An 18,873-nucleotide genomic window follows, 5' to 3' on the forward strand; every position below is an offset into this window, starting at 1 on the left:
ATGGACCAGGATTTTGAAGAATTTCATGGTTTGTACAAAATTCATTTGGGCAGCTGCAGACAATGATAGAGGCTTGGGATAATTTTGGGGAAAGAGCCAGAAATTTTTCCAATAGCCTTAACAAACTGATGCAGCCCTATTGAAAAACCTTTGTGTAAATGTTCAGTTACCTCAACAAGACGGTGCCTCCCAAAACCTCCTACTTTGCTGTGCAGTTTTATCTTCATCGTCATTCATTGGACTGCACAGCTAATTCATCATCATCATCATCTACAATCAACATAATTTAATCTCATTATTATTATGTATTATTATTACAGGTACCCAGTGTATATTATGTATTATTATTATTTACTCCTATTATTTAACATCACTGTACTATTATTATTTAATTTTATTACTATTGTGTACTGTAGTAGCATTATTGCTGTACATTATTATTTAATGTTATTAGAGTAAATAATATGAAAATACAGAATATTGCTCTATGAAAAAACAAAACATCTGTGAATAGCGAGTTTCCCGCGAATAATTTACATATATGGTCCACAGAAAAATCTGCGAATGGGGGAGTTTCCCGCGAATAATATATAGATAGGCGCCAGAAAAAATGCTGCGAATCGCTGAGTCTGTGAATAGTGGGGGTTGACTGTATCACACAAATTCCAGCCGGTGCAAATTCCTTTATTCTGCATCCTTATTTCTTGGTAAAAGTTGCATTCATGTCTAAACTCATTGATGCCTCTTTTAAATCTGTGCTGCTTGCATCAAAACTCCAAAGTCTGTTGCAAGTGGTAATATGACAAATCAAAGCAAACTTTCCATTGTAGTCTCAAGTACTATAAATTCAAGAACAAAAACCAGCAAAAAAATTACATTCCTTTATTCATTATACCAATATAGTATTTACATTTAACCATAACATACATAAATTTACAAGTACACCAAATACCAGGTCAGGAGCAATCTAACACGAAAATTTTTATAATGTTCAAGATAAACAAATACTAAACTGGAAAAAAGAAAATATATACAGTAGCATAAATACGTTGCCATATTATTGCAAAAAAAAGAAACAATCTGAAGTGCAAAGGAATAAGATTTGCATACCTAATTCTTGTAGCTGAAATTTATGTATTTACCCTACTATTCTTAACAGTGCATACCTTTAACAACTAAATATAACTTATCAAGCCAAATGACAGAAAATAATAATGAACTACTGTACTGACTTTGGAAACTATTGGGCATAAAAAAAAAAGATTTACAACTTTATATGTGATGTTTAAACTGGAACATATACAAATAATTCTTGCAAATATTAAAAAAAATTGAGTTCCACTGATGCACACTACCAAAACATACTGCAATGCATTACTTCCTTCCATGAAAAGGGTATATGAAAAGCAAGCTAAATTCAGCAAGGGTAACAATAAATACAAGATTTGGGTAAAACAATATAAAAATTTTATGTAGTAGTACACCTGATTTGTTCAAGTCTGGTGGTCACCTGAACACATGGTATCGCTGATGACAGTTCCTCATCTCACCAGAAATGTTACACAACTCTATTCTAGACCTTTACCACATACAAAAAGAGATTTTTTTTTTACAGTAGTGTACAGGAGTTTATGAGAGAAGCTGAAACCTATCTTCAGTAGTAATTATTATTTGCAAGTACCCTAGTCCAGTGATTTGCCAACTCTCCTTTTCTCAAACAAAAAGCAAAAATGGAAAACAAAGGTGGTAAGTAGAGCTAAACTCTCAAATGTAACTTATTGCACAAACATTATCACTGACTTAAAAGTAATTTACAATTCTCTTTGAATACAATTCAGTGAAAAGAAAAGACTCGAGAGTTTAAAGAGTGAGAAAAATGCAGTACATTATTTTTATGCACTTATCAGTATAATTCAAATGTTGTTACTTCACAAACATTACACATAAGCAGATGAGGGCCTTTACTATTTGAAACTATGCAGTAAATACTAACATTTTTCCTTAGCATCACTCCACCGATGAAGTACATATGTAATCACCTCTCCTTTCCATAAACAGTCATAGGATATCTGACAGCCCAGTACCAAAGAATTAACATGACAAAACATCAATTACTTATCTCCAACAGCACTTTAGTCATTAAATACAATGAAAACTAAATAACTGAATTTCTTAGAAATATTTAAAAAAGTAGTAAAATACCAGGGCATGATTAACATTGCAGATCATTCATTTTGAGACTGAAAATTTTAGGTGCTGAACGTATGTTCAGAGGCTCGATACATATAAAAAATTCCAAATTAACCCTTAATGGACAGGAATCCTCATACGAGTATCTATGACAGGTTTTGGGTGATAGACGGGAATCCTCATATGAGTATTAATATTAAGCGCCATACTGTTTGAATGAATCTGGCAGGAAAGAGGTTCATAGCACTTCAATGGTCCATAAATGACTTATGGCAACTTATTACCTCAGCATGGGAGAGATATCAATCAGTTTGCCTTGAGATTTCAGAGGAGGATATACTACCTCTTTGCAGCTCCAAGACATCTTTTTATTTATTTGTTCATAAATATACCCAGGGATTGCTGTTGGGTTTAGTTCTTATCTTTTATGATAGTATGTCAGCTATAATTGTACTTTTGCAAAGAAAAGTGCAAAGAAATATAAAAAAAACATGTATACCTAATAAAAAGTTACTGCATCTCCCCGTCTCAGTAAATCTCATATATATTTTACAACAAATATACTCAGAATTTGTTACTGATTTTAGTTCTTATCTGTTATCATATTGCGTGAGCTGTAAGTATAATTTTACAAAATAAAATAAAATAAGTTATTAGAAAAAACATGCATAACTTGGTAAAATTAACATATTTTTACAAATGTCTTGTAAAAGAGGCCCCTCACAGTTGTAAGTAGTTACTTTCAATTTCCCCCGGATGGTAGGGAAAAACTTGTAGAATTTTTTGTTCTTACACCATGTGCATTTGCATATCTTCCTCTTTCCATTGATGTTTTTTTCTTAAATTGGCCAACCTTAAAGTTTACCCAGTCTGGGGGTGTTCTTGATATACATTTAGCCCGTCCCTTAAGGGTTAACAGAAATAAAAAAAGTAAATATAAATGTACAATATGACTTAATCACGAAAACAATAAACCATGTAATATCTAACTCTTGAACCCAGTTTAATGAGTGTCTTGACTGGATTAACCAAGTCACTGACCTCTATACAAACCAGGTCTGCCAACATTTTTTGCATATTCCCACTGTGATTTCTCAATTCTGTCCATACAGTTTCTCTGCTAGTTGTAATAAGGTCCCTTAAAAGTTTTCAGCATTTTATTTTATCTTCATACTACGATCTGTAAAACCTCTACTACCATCTTGAATTTTGCTTGTAAATTAGAAAGAATACCAGTAGTTTTAATGTTTCTGAACTTCTCAGTGATTCAGTACAATTCTCATAGAAAAAAAAAATATCAAACTATATTCAGTTGCAGCCATCTAACATACAACTACTTTCAATTTTTGGTTTATAAGCCATTCTCAAATGTTGTATTTTCAAATACCAGTAAACTATACTACTCATGACATATACAGGCAGTTTGTTCTTTTTAAATTAATTAAGTACTTTTGCTCATAAAAAGAACTCTCAAATCCACTTCCTCACTTCTGATAGTACAGTATAATTGAGAAAGGGTATTGAAACCTAAAAAATAAGGAATCTGACAAGTATATGGGAATACTCTGGTGGATTAAAGTAAGTACTTGAAGCTTACAGTTATTACTGTACAAGAAAAATTTCTATACTTTCAAAGATTAATCCTTATAGAAAAGTGAAAACTGGAACAAGAATTCCAAAATGACTGATTTTGCCGTATCAAATCCATCAAAATCCTTTGGGAAATGCTCAACTGATTTGATGGTGGCTCTGATTCTTTTATATATAAGTTTACAGATAAAAGGTTCTGGAGAGATTTCCTTCTCCTCTCATACAGTAATTAAAATGACTTCTGGTCTAACCATCGAACCTCACCGAGACTCTTTGATCTACAAAGCAATCGTCACCACAACTTGCTGGTAGATTGTTCTTTCTTCACTGAAAAACTATTACCCATATTTATCTCTTGTTCACTTCTGGAAATGAACTTCCTGATCCTTGACTTCCCAAAAGCTATTTTCACCGGCAACTTACGAGGTGACAGATAACAGTGTAAAACCCCTAGGAATCAAATAATGTTTGTTTGAATTTGCATGAACAATGCTGAGATCTTAAGGAACAATCCATCTACTATCTCTTCCCATCAACAAGAAATACTGTTTGCAATGTTTTCCCTCTACTTGATGCTTTACTACTGACACAAAGAAATAAAAATTTGTATTTCTATGTTTCACAGGGATATGAGGAGACAGGAGAAAACTAGACAGTGAAGAAAACGACCTAAAATGGTAACTAAAGCATCTTTCCAACAAAACAGAGAATAAATGGAGGCAGAATCTTATACTATAATCTCACACGCATGATCTTAATACTAGAATCTCAAAGCACTCCTAATAAAAAATATCTGGCTATAAATACTGTACTCCGATAACCTTATTTGCACACTCAACATTCTAGAAACTTTATAATAAACTATACAGTACCTTTATGATACAAAAAAACATTTACCATGCTGGTATTACTCCTGGAATAACTTTCAGAGCCTTGATAGTAATTCCCTACTAATAAAATAAATGACAGATGCAGCAAAACAAATATGTACAGCATGAAATCTAAGATACAAAACCTAGTAAAGTGTTGGTAAGCAATAAAAGTTAACAATTTTAAGCCTGCAAATGAAATTGACAACTCCACTGATCTAGTAGATTTTGTCTTCATTATAAAATAAGGATTGTTTTAGATTATTTAATTTGGGAAAATGATGAGCAAGTACTGTACTCGGATATTTTCATGGAAATGAATCTTCTCCAAAACTACAATGGCAATATTACATTGTAATAATTACTGGAAAGAGCTCATATTTAAAAGCTAAACAAAGCATAAGAAAACAAAGCCAAAATACACACATTTTTTAATAAAATACATAGTTTAAAATATGCACAGTGCTGTAGCAAGATACAGTAGTACTAAATTTCATCATGAACATTAAAGGTATAATAATTTACTTTTCAATAAAAACCCAATGTTTAAGTAGCTGTCAGTTACATCAGCATGAGAATAATTCACCCATGATTACTCAGCTCAAAACTATAACAGAAAACACTGGTAAAACCCTTTTTAGCAAATATCACTCACTCCTTTCCTTTCCAGGAACCAGACAAATAAACCCTAAAATGTACACTGGACTTGGTACTTGATAAGTCTGAAAGCTACATTCGTATAAATCCTACTAAATATATCCTAGGAATCTTTGATATGAGTATGCAGGAGAAGCTCTTCATTGTTTAAATAGATGTAATCTTTATCAAATGTCTCAAAAATATGATGCGCAGATCGATGGTTTTACAAAGTCTATCACTATAAAAAGAGGAAGTAAATGTGTACTTAAAAATCCGTCACTATAAAAACAGGAAGTTTATATTTGCTTATTTTACTGGACTGAATGGGAGAGAACAAGTGCAATTCACACTTTAACAAAATATGACAAAGAAAATCATATACTCATGCCTATAGTACGCAAGGGAAAAATTCTGTAGTTCTTATCATGTGATCACTAATGAACCGCAGTATCTATCAACATTTTTACAGTTTAAACAAGTATCAGCCAGAACAGAAATAGAAGGGCCATTGCCATCAGCACTTGGGAGAGGAACCGCTCCTCTTGATACTGCTGTGTACCTGGAGCTGCAAAGGAGAAAGTATAAAAGACAATTATAACAGGACTGGGAAAAACAATTGAGACGAGCATGTACTGCAGCCATTTGATTCTTATTAACGAATATTAGTTAAAATTCCTAACTCTCATAGGCCTTACCCAAAAGGGTTCTCTTCTAAAACAGTATACTAAAAGCATTCAAGAATTAAAGCTCTTTCCTCTTTCCTTTTTAAAACAAACATTTAACAAATTAATAACCCAGAGGTTCCCAAGCTGGGGTATGCATAAGGAATTTGCAAGGGGTATGCAACTTGTGCCTGAATTTTATTATCCTTGGTATTGTTTTCTTTTTTATTCTTTTACTGAATTCATCTTTAGGTTGTGCAATATTTAATAATGTTATGTATTAATTTTCCTGCTATATATCACTTAATAAATACACTTTTACATTTGAAATTCAAAAGTACAAATTATTTATGAATTATAGGAGAGGAATAAAAGGTTCAAACATAAAACACTGACATAGCTGTGCATTCACCTCTGCAAATATGGAATAGGAATTCACGCGTCTTCCCAGTACTTTCCATCACAGTTATTACAGAGGCCAATAATTCCCAAAACATTTTTGTAAGCAGTGGATCCTGTTTTCTAAATGATTCATAACAAATTTCAAGCTAGGCTTCAAGTGGAAGATGTCCATAGGCTGTGTGGCAAGAGGTGTGTTTATACCATTTTTAAAATAATGAAGCAATACTAAAGCTGGATTCTATGTTAAACATGACTACTCACTACCTTCTGTCAATGCGTTATTTATCTGGTTTCAAGTAGGATAAATTTTTATTTTATTTCTATGATATTTCATAATCTACACGGATATTACTTAACCTGCATTTGGTGTATGCTAAGCTTTTGTTGTGTCACTGGTATGTTTACAGAGATATATCAGCAGACATACAATTACAAAATGTTTTTGATGCTATGAGTTCAACATTACTGAAAATTTTTAAATACAATCATTACACCCGCAATAATGTATATATTCATCAAGCTGTTAATATATTACTAGGAAATTATGAGCCTTGTTCAGGGGGTCCCCAATTTTCCATATCCTTAAAATTTTACCATGAAATATCACTGGAAATAATTAAAAATATCCTAGGTCTCTGTAAACAATTTTATATAGTTCATATTCCAAATGTTGTTTAAAAATTTTATACAGTGATTGGGTTCACTGAAAATGGGGATTTTTGACAGAATTTCTATAACTGATTTCTTTCCACAACTTCATATTCTTTGTTGATTACATCCTTCAACACAGGTCAACTGTATATAAAAAAAACAATGTACGCCTTGATATTTTCTCACATATAGATGAAAGAACTGATTTCTACCGATAGTGAAAACTTGTATGACAAAATTAATTATTTGGATACTCACCTACTGTAAAAGTTGACATACATCTTCCTGCCATTAGCAGCAATTAGCATTCACACAAACAAAAGAATAAACACTTGTTTCCCACCAGGTGGCATTGGAATGTTTACATTCTTTGTCAGAATTTTTCATGGCCACCCACTAAGCTGTGGAGAGGCTGGGTGGGCTTCCCCTTTTACCCTTTTAACAGTAGGTAAGTACTCTACTTAATTACTTAATTTTATCATAAAAATCTTCATTATTTGGGATGAATCTTACCCATCAATTAATGAGGACAGTGGGTTAGTGCAGCCAGAGAAATATCCACTTAGCCAAGAGAACTAAAACCTTTTTATAAAAGGGAAAAAGCTTTTAGACATTCTTGCCTATTGTGTGACCCTTCCTGGCAAATACTGTTGCCAGATGATGGACCCACGGCAGGGTGTAAGGTCCTCGTAGCAAGACTTGTCTGAGGATCCTTACAGGGAAAAGAAACTATCTCATGAAGTATTGGTGACTCCTGTACCACACTTGAAAGTCCATTACTGACAGTTCAAAACTAAAGAAAATGACCACCAGTTATGAATGTATACTCCTATACATTAATGTGTACCTTCATACTCCCCAAACTCAACACTGGGATTTTCTAGCAACCTAAAGATAGGAGAGAAAGGAAGACTCTCTTATTTGGTTCAGGAAAAAGTAGTTCCTACCATGACAATAGGCATAAAGGCTTTATAACTCTCATATGGAATTTTATGTCTTGCAATAAAAAATTTGATGTCTTGCAATCAAAGCAAGGCAAAGCTGAGTTCCCAATCCATTGGGCTGCATTGACAACCTTCTCTAGGAAAAGGTTTTAAAGGACATTAACCCTTTAACGCCAACTGGACGTATTTTACGTCGACCAAAGTTGTCTGTCGGGTGCCAAGTGGACGTAAAATACGTTGACTACAAAAAGTTTTTTTAAATATTCGCGGAAAAATACTAATAGGCTTTATTTGCAAAAAATTTTAAATCAGGCGCCTTGAGGGATGATGGGAGTTCACAGATCATGCTGTTGTTTTGTTTACAAGCATGACCCAGCTGCGCATGCGCGAATTTCTTTCTTATCCCAAAAGAAAGCATCAGCTAACTCTGCTGAAAATCTCAGAAATTCTTTAGTCACTTTGTCGTAATTTTTGTACCATTTTATATTAGCCGTTACATAAAGTTTTATATATGAAAATGTGCGCAATTTCATGTAGAATACAACAAAAAATAATTCATGGTTGTAGCTTTTATCAGTTTTGAAATATTTTCATATAAATCACGGTAAGTGCCAAAAATTTCAACCTTCAGTCAACTCTGACTCGACCGAAATGGTCGAAAATGCAATTGTAAGCTAAAACTCTTACATTCTAGTAATATTCAATCATTTACCTTCATTTTGCAACAAACGAGAAGTCTCTAGCACAATACTTGATTTATGGTGAATTTTTGAAAAAAAACTTTTTCCTTACCTCATGCACTAACTCTGCTGAAAATCTCAGAATTTCTTTAGTCACTTTGTCGTAATTTTTGCACCATTTTAAATTAGCTGTTACATAAAGTTTTATATATGAAAATGTGCGCAATTTCATGTAGAATACAACAAAAAATAATTCATGGTTGTAGCTTTTATCAGTTTTGAAATATTTTCATATAAATCACGATAAGTGCCAAAATTTCAACCTTCAGTCAAATTTGACTCGACCGAAATGGTCGAAAAATGCAATTGTAAGCTAAAACTCTTACATTCTAGTAATATTCTATCATTTACCTTCATTTTGCAACAAATGAGAAGTCTCCAGCACAATATTTCGATTTATGGTGAATTTTTGAAAACTTTTTTTTACGTCCACACGTTACGAATTCATGCATCATTTTGTGATAATATTTTCTCTGTGTTGCTTTTATCGTTTTACAATTTGTTATATAACAAAATCATTGCAATTTAGTGTACAATACAACAAAAAAAAAGAATAGCTCATTAGCTTTAACCGTTTTGCTCACAGTGCGATTTGTATACAATTATGTATGAAATTTCTTTTTCGTGCTGTCATATATTCCAATATTTATATATGATAATGATAATTTTTTTCATTTCTGATAGTTGCATACTAAACTTCAGGCAATGAGAAAAAAAGGAGCCAAAAATGAACTCTTAACCTTAAAAACTAAGTGAGCTGTGATTTTTTGAAAAAAACTTTTTTTTCAGCTTCGGCGCTAACTCCCGAACCCCGCCGGCATATGGCAGACACTTTTGTAAATAGAGGCTCGGTGTTTGAGGGTTAAAAGACATACTTACTGCATGGATATTGTGAGGTTTTACTTTTATACAATGGCAAATGATCAAAATTCAACTCTATGTACCCTGACTTGATTAAGCAACATACTGTCCTAACATCACAGATTAAGTTCTAAACTCCTCTTAAAGGATTAAGTCTTTCTAGACATATCCTTACAGCTATACTAGACATAACAGAGCTTCCTCTTTACTGCCTACTAAAGCAATTAACTTAGGGACCATCACAAATCTGGAATGGGCTTTGCTTTGACTTTGTTTTTAGCCTTAAACAATCGGAGAAAAAACATAAGGCATGTGTTCCCATGAACAAAGCCTTACAAGAAATGACTTGAGGCTCACTAATACACTTTGCTGTATCAAGAGCTGAAGGAAAATTGTTTTGAAAGTTAAGTTCATGAGGGAAGCTTTCTCAAAAGGCTCAAACTGATATGTCAAATTAAGGGCTACATCCAGATTCCATCCTAAACAATAATGAAGAATCCAGGCCTTCCAGCTCAAATGATTGAAAGACCTCATCCAAAGTCATGAGCGATATTTAAGGAGCATGTCCCAGAACTGAAGATAACATAAAGCAATATACTTTAAGCCCTGGAACATAAGGTTGCTTCATATACCTGAAATACCGGAAGAACTATCTATACAGGTATGGGTTCTGGATATCCCTCAAGACAAGCATCAAGATCAATGAAATGACCATTGTTGTTGATAAGATCCAACAGTAGAGGGCCTTCTAGACTTAGTACTGGTTTCCTAGCTGCTCTTGAAAAGCCTCTAGATCACAAGAGACATAATAATTTCTAGGAGGTCAGACGGAGCTTGTGGAGGTTTTGATGTAACCTTCTCAAATGTGACTGTCTAACAAGATCTTTCCTGATTGGCAGAAGGTGAAGAACTTCTAGTGCCAGGAGAGATAGCTTGGGAAACCATTCTCTTTTGGGCCATCAAAAGCTAACAATGGTTTGAGTTCTCAGATGCTCCCAACTTGTGGAAAACAATAAAGGAAAAGCATACAGGTCTTGATTTGACCATTCTAGAAGAAAAGTATTGACTACCCACACCAGGGATACTGGGATGAAGTGCTGTAAACTGGGAGTTTTGCCTTTTGGGCATCTGAGTACAGAAAAATGTTTGGAGTTCACCAAAGGTTCTACAAACTCTGACATACTTGCAGATATTCTGATAGAAGACTTACCCCTTCCTGCTGAGTTGGTCTGCACGATAACATGTTTTAAGTTTTCTCCCTGGGACAAACTGTGGTAGAAGAATGATGTTCAAGAACTCTATCCAAACGAGAAGTTTCTCTGCTAGCTTGAACAAATTTCTTGATTTGTACTTCCCTGAGTAAGAGAGAGGGATTGAACTGTTGAGTAGACTGCAATCATCTTGCCTCTGATTAGATGTTCTGCTTGCACAAGACCTTCCAACCTGCCAGAAGCTCTCCTATAGTCCAACTCCATAACATTCGGATGTTCTCCAGAATAGCTCCCGTACCTGACTCAGAAACAGCAGAAGACAATGTGAGGTCTGGGCTCTGTAAGTCTAGAGGCAGACCCATCAACAGTCTTGATTGATCTTCCCACCAACAAAGAGTACATAAATGATCTGAAGCAATTATGATTGAACTAGAGTCTGGAAAGTGAGACCTAACCAAATAGTTCTTTAGGTAAAATTAAATAGGCCATTCTTAGGCAGATCATGTTAACAAACTTAACCAAAGAGACCAAGTGACCCAAAAAAGGTAGCCACTTTTTGGCTCATGGCTTTTAAGGGTCAATATTCTCTCAGTAATGATGGAAAAATCTACCTGTCTCTCTGTCTGAAAAACCCAAAAAGAGAGACAATTGATCTTCTTCCCCATATAAACAACTGACTGGGTCAGAGAAGCGCAGACTAGTAGACAATGGCCAGTATGCCCAGCACCGAGGGTAGATGCCCTCAAGATCACCTAAAATGAGTTATTGAGAATGTCGAAAGTTTAAGGGAACTTGGACTCCTAGCAGATGACTTCCTGCCATGCTCAGACCAACACACACATTTGAATTGGATGACGTTCCCTTTGAAGACAAAGCGTAGTTACTTCCTCAACTGTGGAAGGATTGGGACAAAGTAGTAGACATCCTCCATATCAACAGATAACATCCAGTCACCCTAGGGCTAAACTGAATGACTCCATCAAAAAGGGACTAAAATGAACAAATTTGCTGAGACTGGAAATGTCCATTACTGATCTCCAGCAGTGTCCCAGCCCCCTTGATCACCTCGAAAGAGCTTACTAAAGTGAAAGAACTCAAGGACGGTTTGGACTGATATTCCAAAGAGCACTTTCAAGAGGACAAGGTTGCAGGTGCAGGATGCTAGAGGGGAGACTTCAAAGGTTGTGATAAGAGTTCTCTGTTCTCCTGATTCGAGACATCTCTGGTGATGGCCTTAAAAAACTTCACGGTTAATGAGACTACGAGATATGCCAAAAAACTCTACTGACTGTGAGCTGGCGCTACTTTATAAGATAAATTTGAACATAACTGTTCCTGTTATTCTAAAACTGAGTTGTAGAAAAACATAAGACATTCCCCTCTAAACTTCAGAAATAGGTCTATCAAGCTAAGGTTAATGCTCCAATGCCTCATCAAGAACCACTGCCCTTCAGGACTAACATTTAATTATTATTATCATTATATTTTTTTTTACCTAGCAGAGTAAACCAGCACTGGAGAACAACTTCATGAGTGCTTTCACCTCACTGTTGGGCCAAAGCATCTTAGTGATTTGAGAGCTTTTCTCTTCCATGAGCAAAGCAACTTAAAAAAAAAAAACTTGCATCTAGAACAGAGGAAGGCTGAAAATCTAACATCGTGTCTGTCATAGCACACAGCTCTATGCAGCTTCATACAACTTGAAACCAAAGCACTACAGGGGTAAACCACAACCCTTACCCATAATATACTTAGTCAAGCATACTCATATCTTCATGTGTTCCTATCTGTTTCTCATAAGCTCCATAGGGAGCATTAGAAGATGGAGCAGGAGTGAGAGAGGAATAAAACGGGAAGAGGAAAGAAGACATAATGCAGACTTATAAACAGACCTAACTGATTGTCTACATAAACTAACAGCCTCTCACATCTTCTGACACCTCATAAAATCATTCATTCTCATCTGACAACTTTTTAATTCTCACACCGAGGAAATATACAATCATACTAATTACCCACTACCAGTAACACCCAGTAAGGGTAATTCAGTTGGACCATCATGTCCAACTGAATACATTCTGTTTACACATATCTTGTTTGTGCATAGCCTAGTGCTTTCTATCTCTGTTTGTTGTAGATGACATATGCAAAACAGAAAACAAACATAATACCTTACAGGAGAAAAACAGATAGAAATACACAAAACTATTACAGCTGATTCACACATGGACACACCATGAACAATCCTGAGATGAACGGAACATTCCAATGTCACTTGTTGGAAACAAGTGATTACCAACAGTCCATCTGGGTCAGCCAAACATTATCCTTGTGTTTACTTGAATGCTGTCCACACCTAACAGTGCGAAGATGTAAGCTAACTTTAACAGTAGGCAAGATTCATCCAAATTAATTTTTAACTATTATTCCCTGAGGCTTAGTGTAATGTGTTCATACAGCATATTTCCACAATGCCTGAGCTGACCAAGATTGCATACCAGAAACATCTTGAGCTAAGAGCAAATATATATTACATATTGCTACATTGCAGAGAGAGAGAGAGAGAGAGAGAGAGAGAGAGAGAGAGAGAGAGAGAGAGAGAGAGAGAGAGAGAGAGAGAGAGAGAGAGAGAGAGAGGGGGTTTGTAACCCTGATTTTCCCCAGTTGTCTCAAACAGAAAGAGAAATCAGTTTCAGTTCAAAAATATTTCCTTTAGCATTAGCTAAATATATGGAGATGTTATAAGGAGAAGAAACCCTCTCCACTGGTGTAAAGCCACATCTATGAGCTATGATCAGCCAAAGTGAAACTGATCATGTGTAGGTGGTGAACAAAACTGTATATTTTATCTTTTAATAAGTTTTTAATCACACCAGTACAAAGCCACTGGCCACTGCTATCACAGAGGCCCCTTTCACACACTGTGACAGAGCAGTTTACAGTGGATCCCCACCTATTCGTGGTTCAGGATTCGCGACTTCACCGATTCGCAGAATTTTTCTGTGGAATGTATATCCACATTACTTGGGAAAAACTGGCCTATTCGCGGAATTTTTCATGGAGAAATATTCATTAATGTATTTTCATATTATTTTCGTGACTAAATACATCTTCTTTGATAAACTATAAAAATGACAAATTTTAATCAATTTGTATTTTTCATAGCTAACAAACCTACGGTCTTAACGTGAGGATAAAATCTTCTAGCGCCAAACGGGGTTCAGCCAATCAGATGAGAGAGATGGCATCAGCTGACCTCACTTCACCCAGAGCACTGTGATGCATCAGTTTCTTCCAGCCCAAGGAATCACTCTAAGGGGTGGCAAGAGGTGGGCAATGTATGTTAAGACTGTAGGTTTGTTAGCTATGAACAATACAAATTAATTAAAATTTGTCATTAAAATATGCGGAACAAACCTAGGTCTTAACATAGGGAAAGACTCACCTTTGGTGGGAGGAAAGGAAAGTCTTGAACCGACTGGGGGTTCAGCACACCTGGTCTCATTTTCTGGTGAAGCTAAAGCAGAGGAAGGAGATATATGCCTCTGACCAGACTTGTCAGATAAAAAAGTTTATAAAACGGTCAGACTACTGGGCTAACACAGTAAAACCCCGGTATTCGCAGTCTCGCTATTCCCAGATTTCTCTGTGGAACGTATCTACCCATTATTCGTGGAAAATTCGCCAATTCGCTGTACTTTTCACTGAGAAATATTCACTAATTACTGTGTTTTCATATCATTTTCATGACTAAATGCACTTTTTGTGATAAAACTATTATTTTACTCAGATATAAGCATTTTTAGAGGGTTTTTGTGTTTAAACTATCAAAATAGGCAGTTCTAAGGGTTTTTAGAGGGGTTTTAAGTATTCACAGATTTTAGCTACGAGGGTGCAAGTACGCACTGAGAGAATACTGGGGTTTACTGTAAACAGTGTGGAGGAACACTGTATAAGTGGAAGTTGAAGAGCTATATCTGTTCAGACAACAAACTTAGATTAGCCACCAATTTGTTTGTTATCATTCCATACTCCCCTTGTCAGAGGGAGGAAGGACTAGCTTTTGCAAGGGAAATATTCGTGTAAGAATAAACTTTCTCAAACAGAAAGGCCACTCGCTCACCTGTATCTAACCAGTTCCAGCTCATGATGGATCAATCTTCCTACTGCCCTTTGGTAGAGAAGAAGGGGAAAAGGGAAAGGAAAAAAGACCAGTCACCTCATTCACTCTCACTTTCATACCATCATCTTAGGGAAGATACAAACTGTCCTGCTAGGGGCACTGGATGAGCTTCACAACTTGTTAAGCAGCCACCACCGGACCCAAGGAAAAAGTGTCCAAGGACCTGTGGGCAACATCCCAAAGATAGAAGGATGTGAAGGCGGTTTGACGAAGCCAAATATCACCCTTCAAAATCCTATGAACGGATAAGTTCTTCTTAAAAGCTAATGAAGGACCTAAACTCATAACATCACGTGCTCTTGCACACACTGTGTTAGAATCCGAGGTCGTAGAAGACCTATAAGTACAACTAATAACTTCATGGAGCCAGAAGGAGATGGTATTCTTGGACACTTCTTTCTTGATCCGGCCTGTGCTTACAAAAAGTCTTCAACACCCCAGTCTGAGGTGACGAGTCCTTTTTATATAACCACGCAGTGCCCTGACAGGACATAAGAACAATTCGTCTGGGTTGTTATCAACAAAATCTCCCAAGCCAGGGATGGAAAAGGATTCAAATCTGTCATCATGAACTAATGGATTTTGAATCTCGGCTACGAATTCACGGACAAATCAAAGGCTATGGACCCCAAACCCTTCATTTGTTAAACATTTGAAGAGAGACCATGAAGTTCTCTCACTTTCTTTGATGAAGCTAAAGCCAGTAAGAAGACAGTTTTAAGGGGCAAGTCTCTGTCAGATGACCGTCGTAATGGTTCATATGGGGAGCAAGTGAGACTACTTAGCACCAGAGTCAGGTACCAACTAGAAGTTTAAGTTCTCTAGGAGAACAAGACTGCTCAAAGCTTTTGAGTAGCACTGAGATTTCCCAAGAAGAAGACAAGTCCACATCTTTTAGGCACAGAACCAAACCCAAAGCAGCCCTGCAGCCTCTGATGGTAGACACAGAAAGACTTTTCTCCCTCCGGAGAAAAACTAGGAAATCTGCTACTTGCTGAACAGAAGCTCTGACTGGAGAGAGACCCCTTTAACGACACCAATCACAACAGATGGCCCAATTTCCCTGTACACAGCTGAGAAAGATCTGAGATAGCCAGACATCTCTGTCACTCCTCTGCAAGAAAAGCCTCTCGCTCACAAAAGATACTGGATAGTCTCTAGCTGTGAAGAGATAGGGACTACTGACTAGTGATATCTCTTGACATGAGTACGGCAGAGGAGGTTGTGTCATGGAGGGATTTCTCTGGGAAATGCTGACAGCAGGGGAATCCGAATGAGGAGATCGACAAGGAGGCAACAGCCAACGCTGAATGCACGTCCATTGTAGAACTGCGGGAACCCGAAGGTAACGGCTGAACTTCAGAGGACTTTCCACACGGGATTTCTTAATAGGGGTTTTATCATCCTTCCTACAAATACGACCTGAGACATCAGGAGAAGACAACACTGCTGTAAATTTCCCTGTGGCAGAAACCTGCTTGGAGAGATGAGAAGCGGCTGGACGTGACACACCCGCAACAGGGACACGGCCGCGATCAGGAGTAGGAGACCCAAGTACGTGGTCAGAAGGTGACAGAGAAGAAGCGACAATTCTAGGTCTTCTTACGTGAGGAGCAGCGACGAAGTCCTTAATCCTCAAACGTCTAATGGGGGAGGAACGGACAGGAAAAGACGACAATGACAATGAAGACAAAGAAGAAGAAGATGATGACGGAGAAGGAGGAGATGGAGACCTGCGCCGCTTCTTCTTCATAATAACAATGTCAATTCTGTCACCTACTGCTCGAATGAGAGCATCAGAAGATGGAGCAGAAGTAGAAGTTGCCACTGTGGGAGAAGGCTCAAAACTCTGAGATGAGAGCACTTCTGACAGACAAGAAGACACAGGGATCGTAGGTCTATGAAGAGTGAGGAGAGCCAAACTCGGAACTGTCATGGCGGACGAGCCTGGGACGTGAGCAGGAGTTCAACACTGCAGACACCGACTGAAAACGCTGGGCAGAGTACACAGATGACCGCTGTGGTAGCACAGGAACCGAAATTCTGGGCACCGCAAAGGGGAGAGCAGCAGGGTTGGCAACTGTCATCGCAGACAACACAAGAACACGAAATGACAGGACATTGGCTAAAAGGCCATCCAAGGTTGCTACTCTTGGTAGGCCTAAAGAAGCCAAGATGCTAGCCATCTTCTGAGCCTCGGAACCTGAAACAGAAGAACAAGGTGGTGCTACCTCCTCCAGGAAAGCAGGGGCAGTAAAAGAGATGATATCTCCCAACCCCTCTCCTGAAACTTCCAAAGACAAAGCTATGGAAGAATGGGAAGGAGTAAAATCTTCCAAGGAAGAAGAAGCAATTGGAGGAATATTGGACAAGGAAGAGGGACAAGGAGGAGTCTGAGAAGCAGCCATCAAAGGAGGAGAAAAACCCTTCCAAGACAGTACCTCCAACTTCCTCCTATGCTGCCTCTTCTTAGCAAAATTCCTCCACTGCTCAGGAGGCCAAAAACGACAATCAGAACTATGATTAGTAATTTTACAAACATTATATCTGCATCTGCTACAAGCAGAATGTGGATCAGTCTCAAAAGAAGCCAGAAAACAAAAGCAAAGGTAACCACCAACCCCAGGATATTTTCTCTGAGGCTTAGAACTGGAAGGCTGAGAGGAGTTATGGGTCTGCATGATCAAACACAAAACAAATCTCACAAAAAACCACTACCGGTACTGTAATGCACAAACACACAGAATAGCACTAATTCACACACAAATGGCAAGCCAAAAAAGGTAAACGGGCAGGAAAACACAGGCTCCTGGAAGGAAAGGCAGCAGCACATCCTTCTAGCAAGGCGTAAAGGAAGAAACTGATGCGTCACGTATTCTTGGGCGAAGTGAGGTCAGCTGATGCCTTCTCTCTCATACGAATGGCAGGACCCCATTGCCACCAATAGCTTGTTCTATAATTTTATGTTTTTTACTGGTTTCCAGGTGGCGCCAGAAGATTTTATCCTCACCTTAAGACCTAGGTTTGTTCCGCATACAAACAACAGGCAGTTATAAGCGTTTTTAGAGGGGTGTCAAGTATTCATGGAATTTAGCTATTCGCAGGGTGTTGTGGCCCTATCCCCTACTCAAATCCCTGAGGTTGACTATGCTTGTAAAGGTCTCCATTTTCATATGTTGCATTTCTCTTACAGACCAGTTTCTGTGTTACTGCACATTCCTTAAATGGTCACTTGTGCTTCTTTCTGACAAAAGTTACATCACGCTATCCTGGGTTTCTTATTCCCATTAATGACGATGGTAGTCATTCTGTGCACTAATGAAATATATTTCCAGGTGGTTAGGTGTATTAATGAAACATACTTCTTGGTGTTACCACTTATGTAGCTTTCTCATGAGTATAATTCTATTTGGTCAGTTCATGCTAACTGTTATTTAATCTTAATTGCCTTAGTAGTTTAAAATTGTAATATTTTAGTATGTTATGTAGTTTAAATACCTTGCCATAGGCATGCTGGCACTCCTGGTGAACAGTGCTGGAATTTTATAGTTAATAATGGAAATGACCCATATCTATTGTAGTTTACCATGCACAGGGCATGTCTGCACATGAATTGCCTTACAGTATTTGTAAAGATAAGTCAGCATCTCAACGGTCATCTTATAATTCAATGAAGTGGTCTCAACTCTCTAAAGCCTCTGAAAAGGATGACTCTTCATCTGCATCAGAATCTTGTTTTATCTGCTTACTGGCTTTACCTGAGAGTATGGCCAAACCAAAAGTTTTGACCAGTACATCTAAATTTAATTAGTCTTAGAGTTTCTTATACTTCATTCTACATACACAGATGGGCCAATTTACCAGAAGAACTAATATCAGAGTCAGAGGTGCATGACTTTCTCCTATCAGACTTAGTAAGTCTCAGAGGATG

At 37.1% G+C, this 18,873-nt stretch overlaps 1 protein-coding gene across 8 annotated transcripts in view; it reads right to left on the reverse strand.

The window, feature by feature from the left end:
• Positions 1-868: 868 nt before the first annotated feature.
• The window catches only part of LOC136831342 (E3 ubiquitin-protein ligase RNF185-like), a 137,428-nt gene continuing 119,423 nt past the window's right edge, over positions 869-18,873 (reverse strand). For all 8 annotated transcript variants that reach the window (XM_067091643.1, XM_067091639.1, XM_067091638.1 and 5 more), the window contains one exon: positions 869-5,853. Coding sequence is in view for 4 of the 8 variants with exons in the window: in XM_067091639.1 (XP_066947740.1) it covers positions 5,759-5,853 (95 nt within the window). In the remaining 4 variants the exon portion in view is untranslated. The remainder of the gene's footprint in view (positions 5,854-18,873) is intronic.

Source organism: Macrobrachium rosenbergii, chromosome 48 (genome assembly GCF_040412425.1).
Source record: "Macrobrachium rosenbergii isolate ZJJX-2024 chromosome 48, ASM4041242v1, whole genome shotgun sequence".
In the NCBI taxonomy this organism is placed as follows: domain Eukaryota; kingdom Metazoa; phylum Arthropoda; class Malacostraca; order Decapoda; family Palaemonidae; genus Macrobrachium; species Macrobrachium rosenbergii.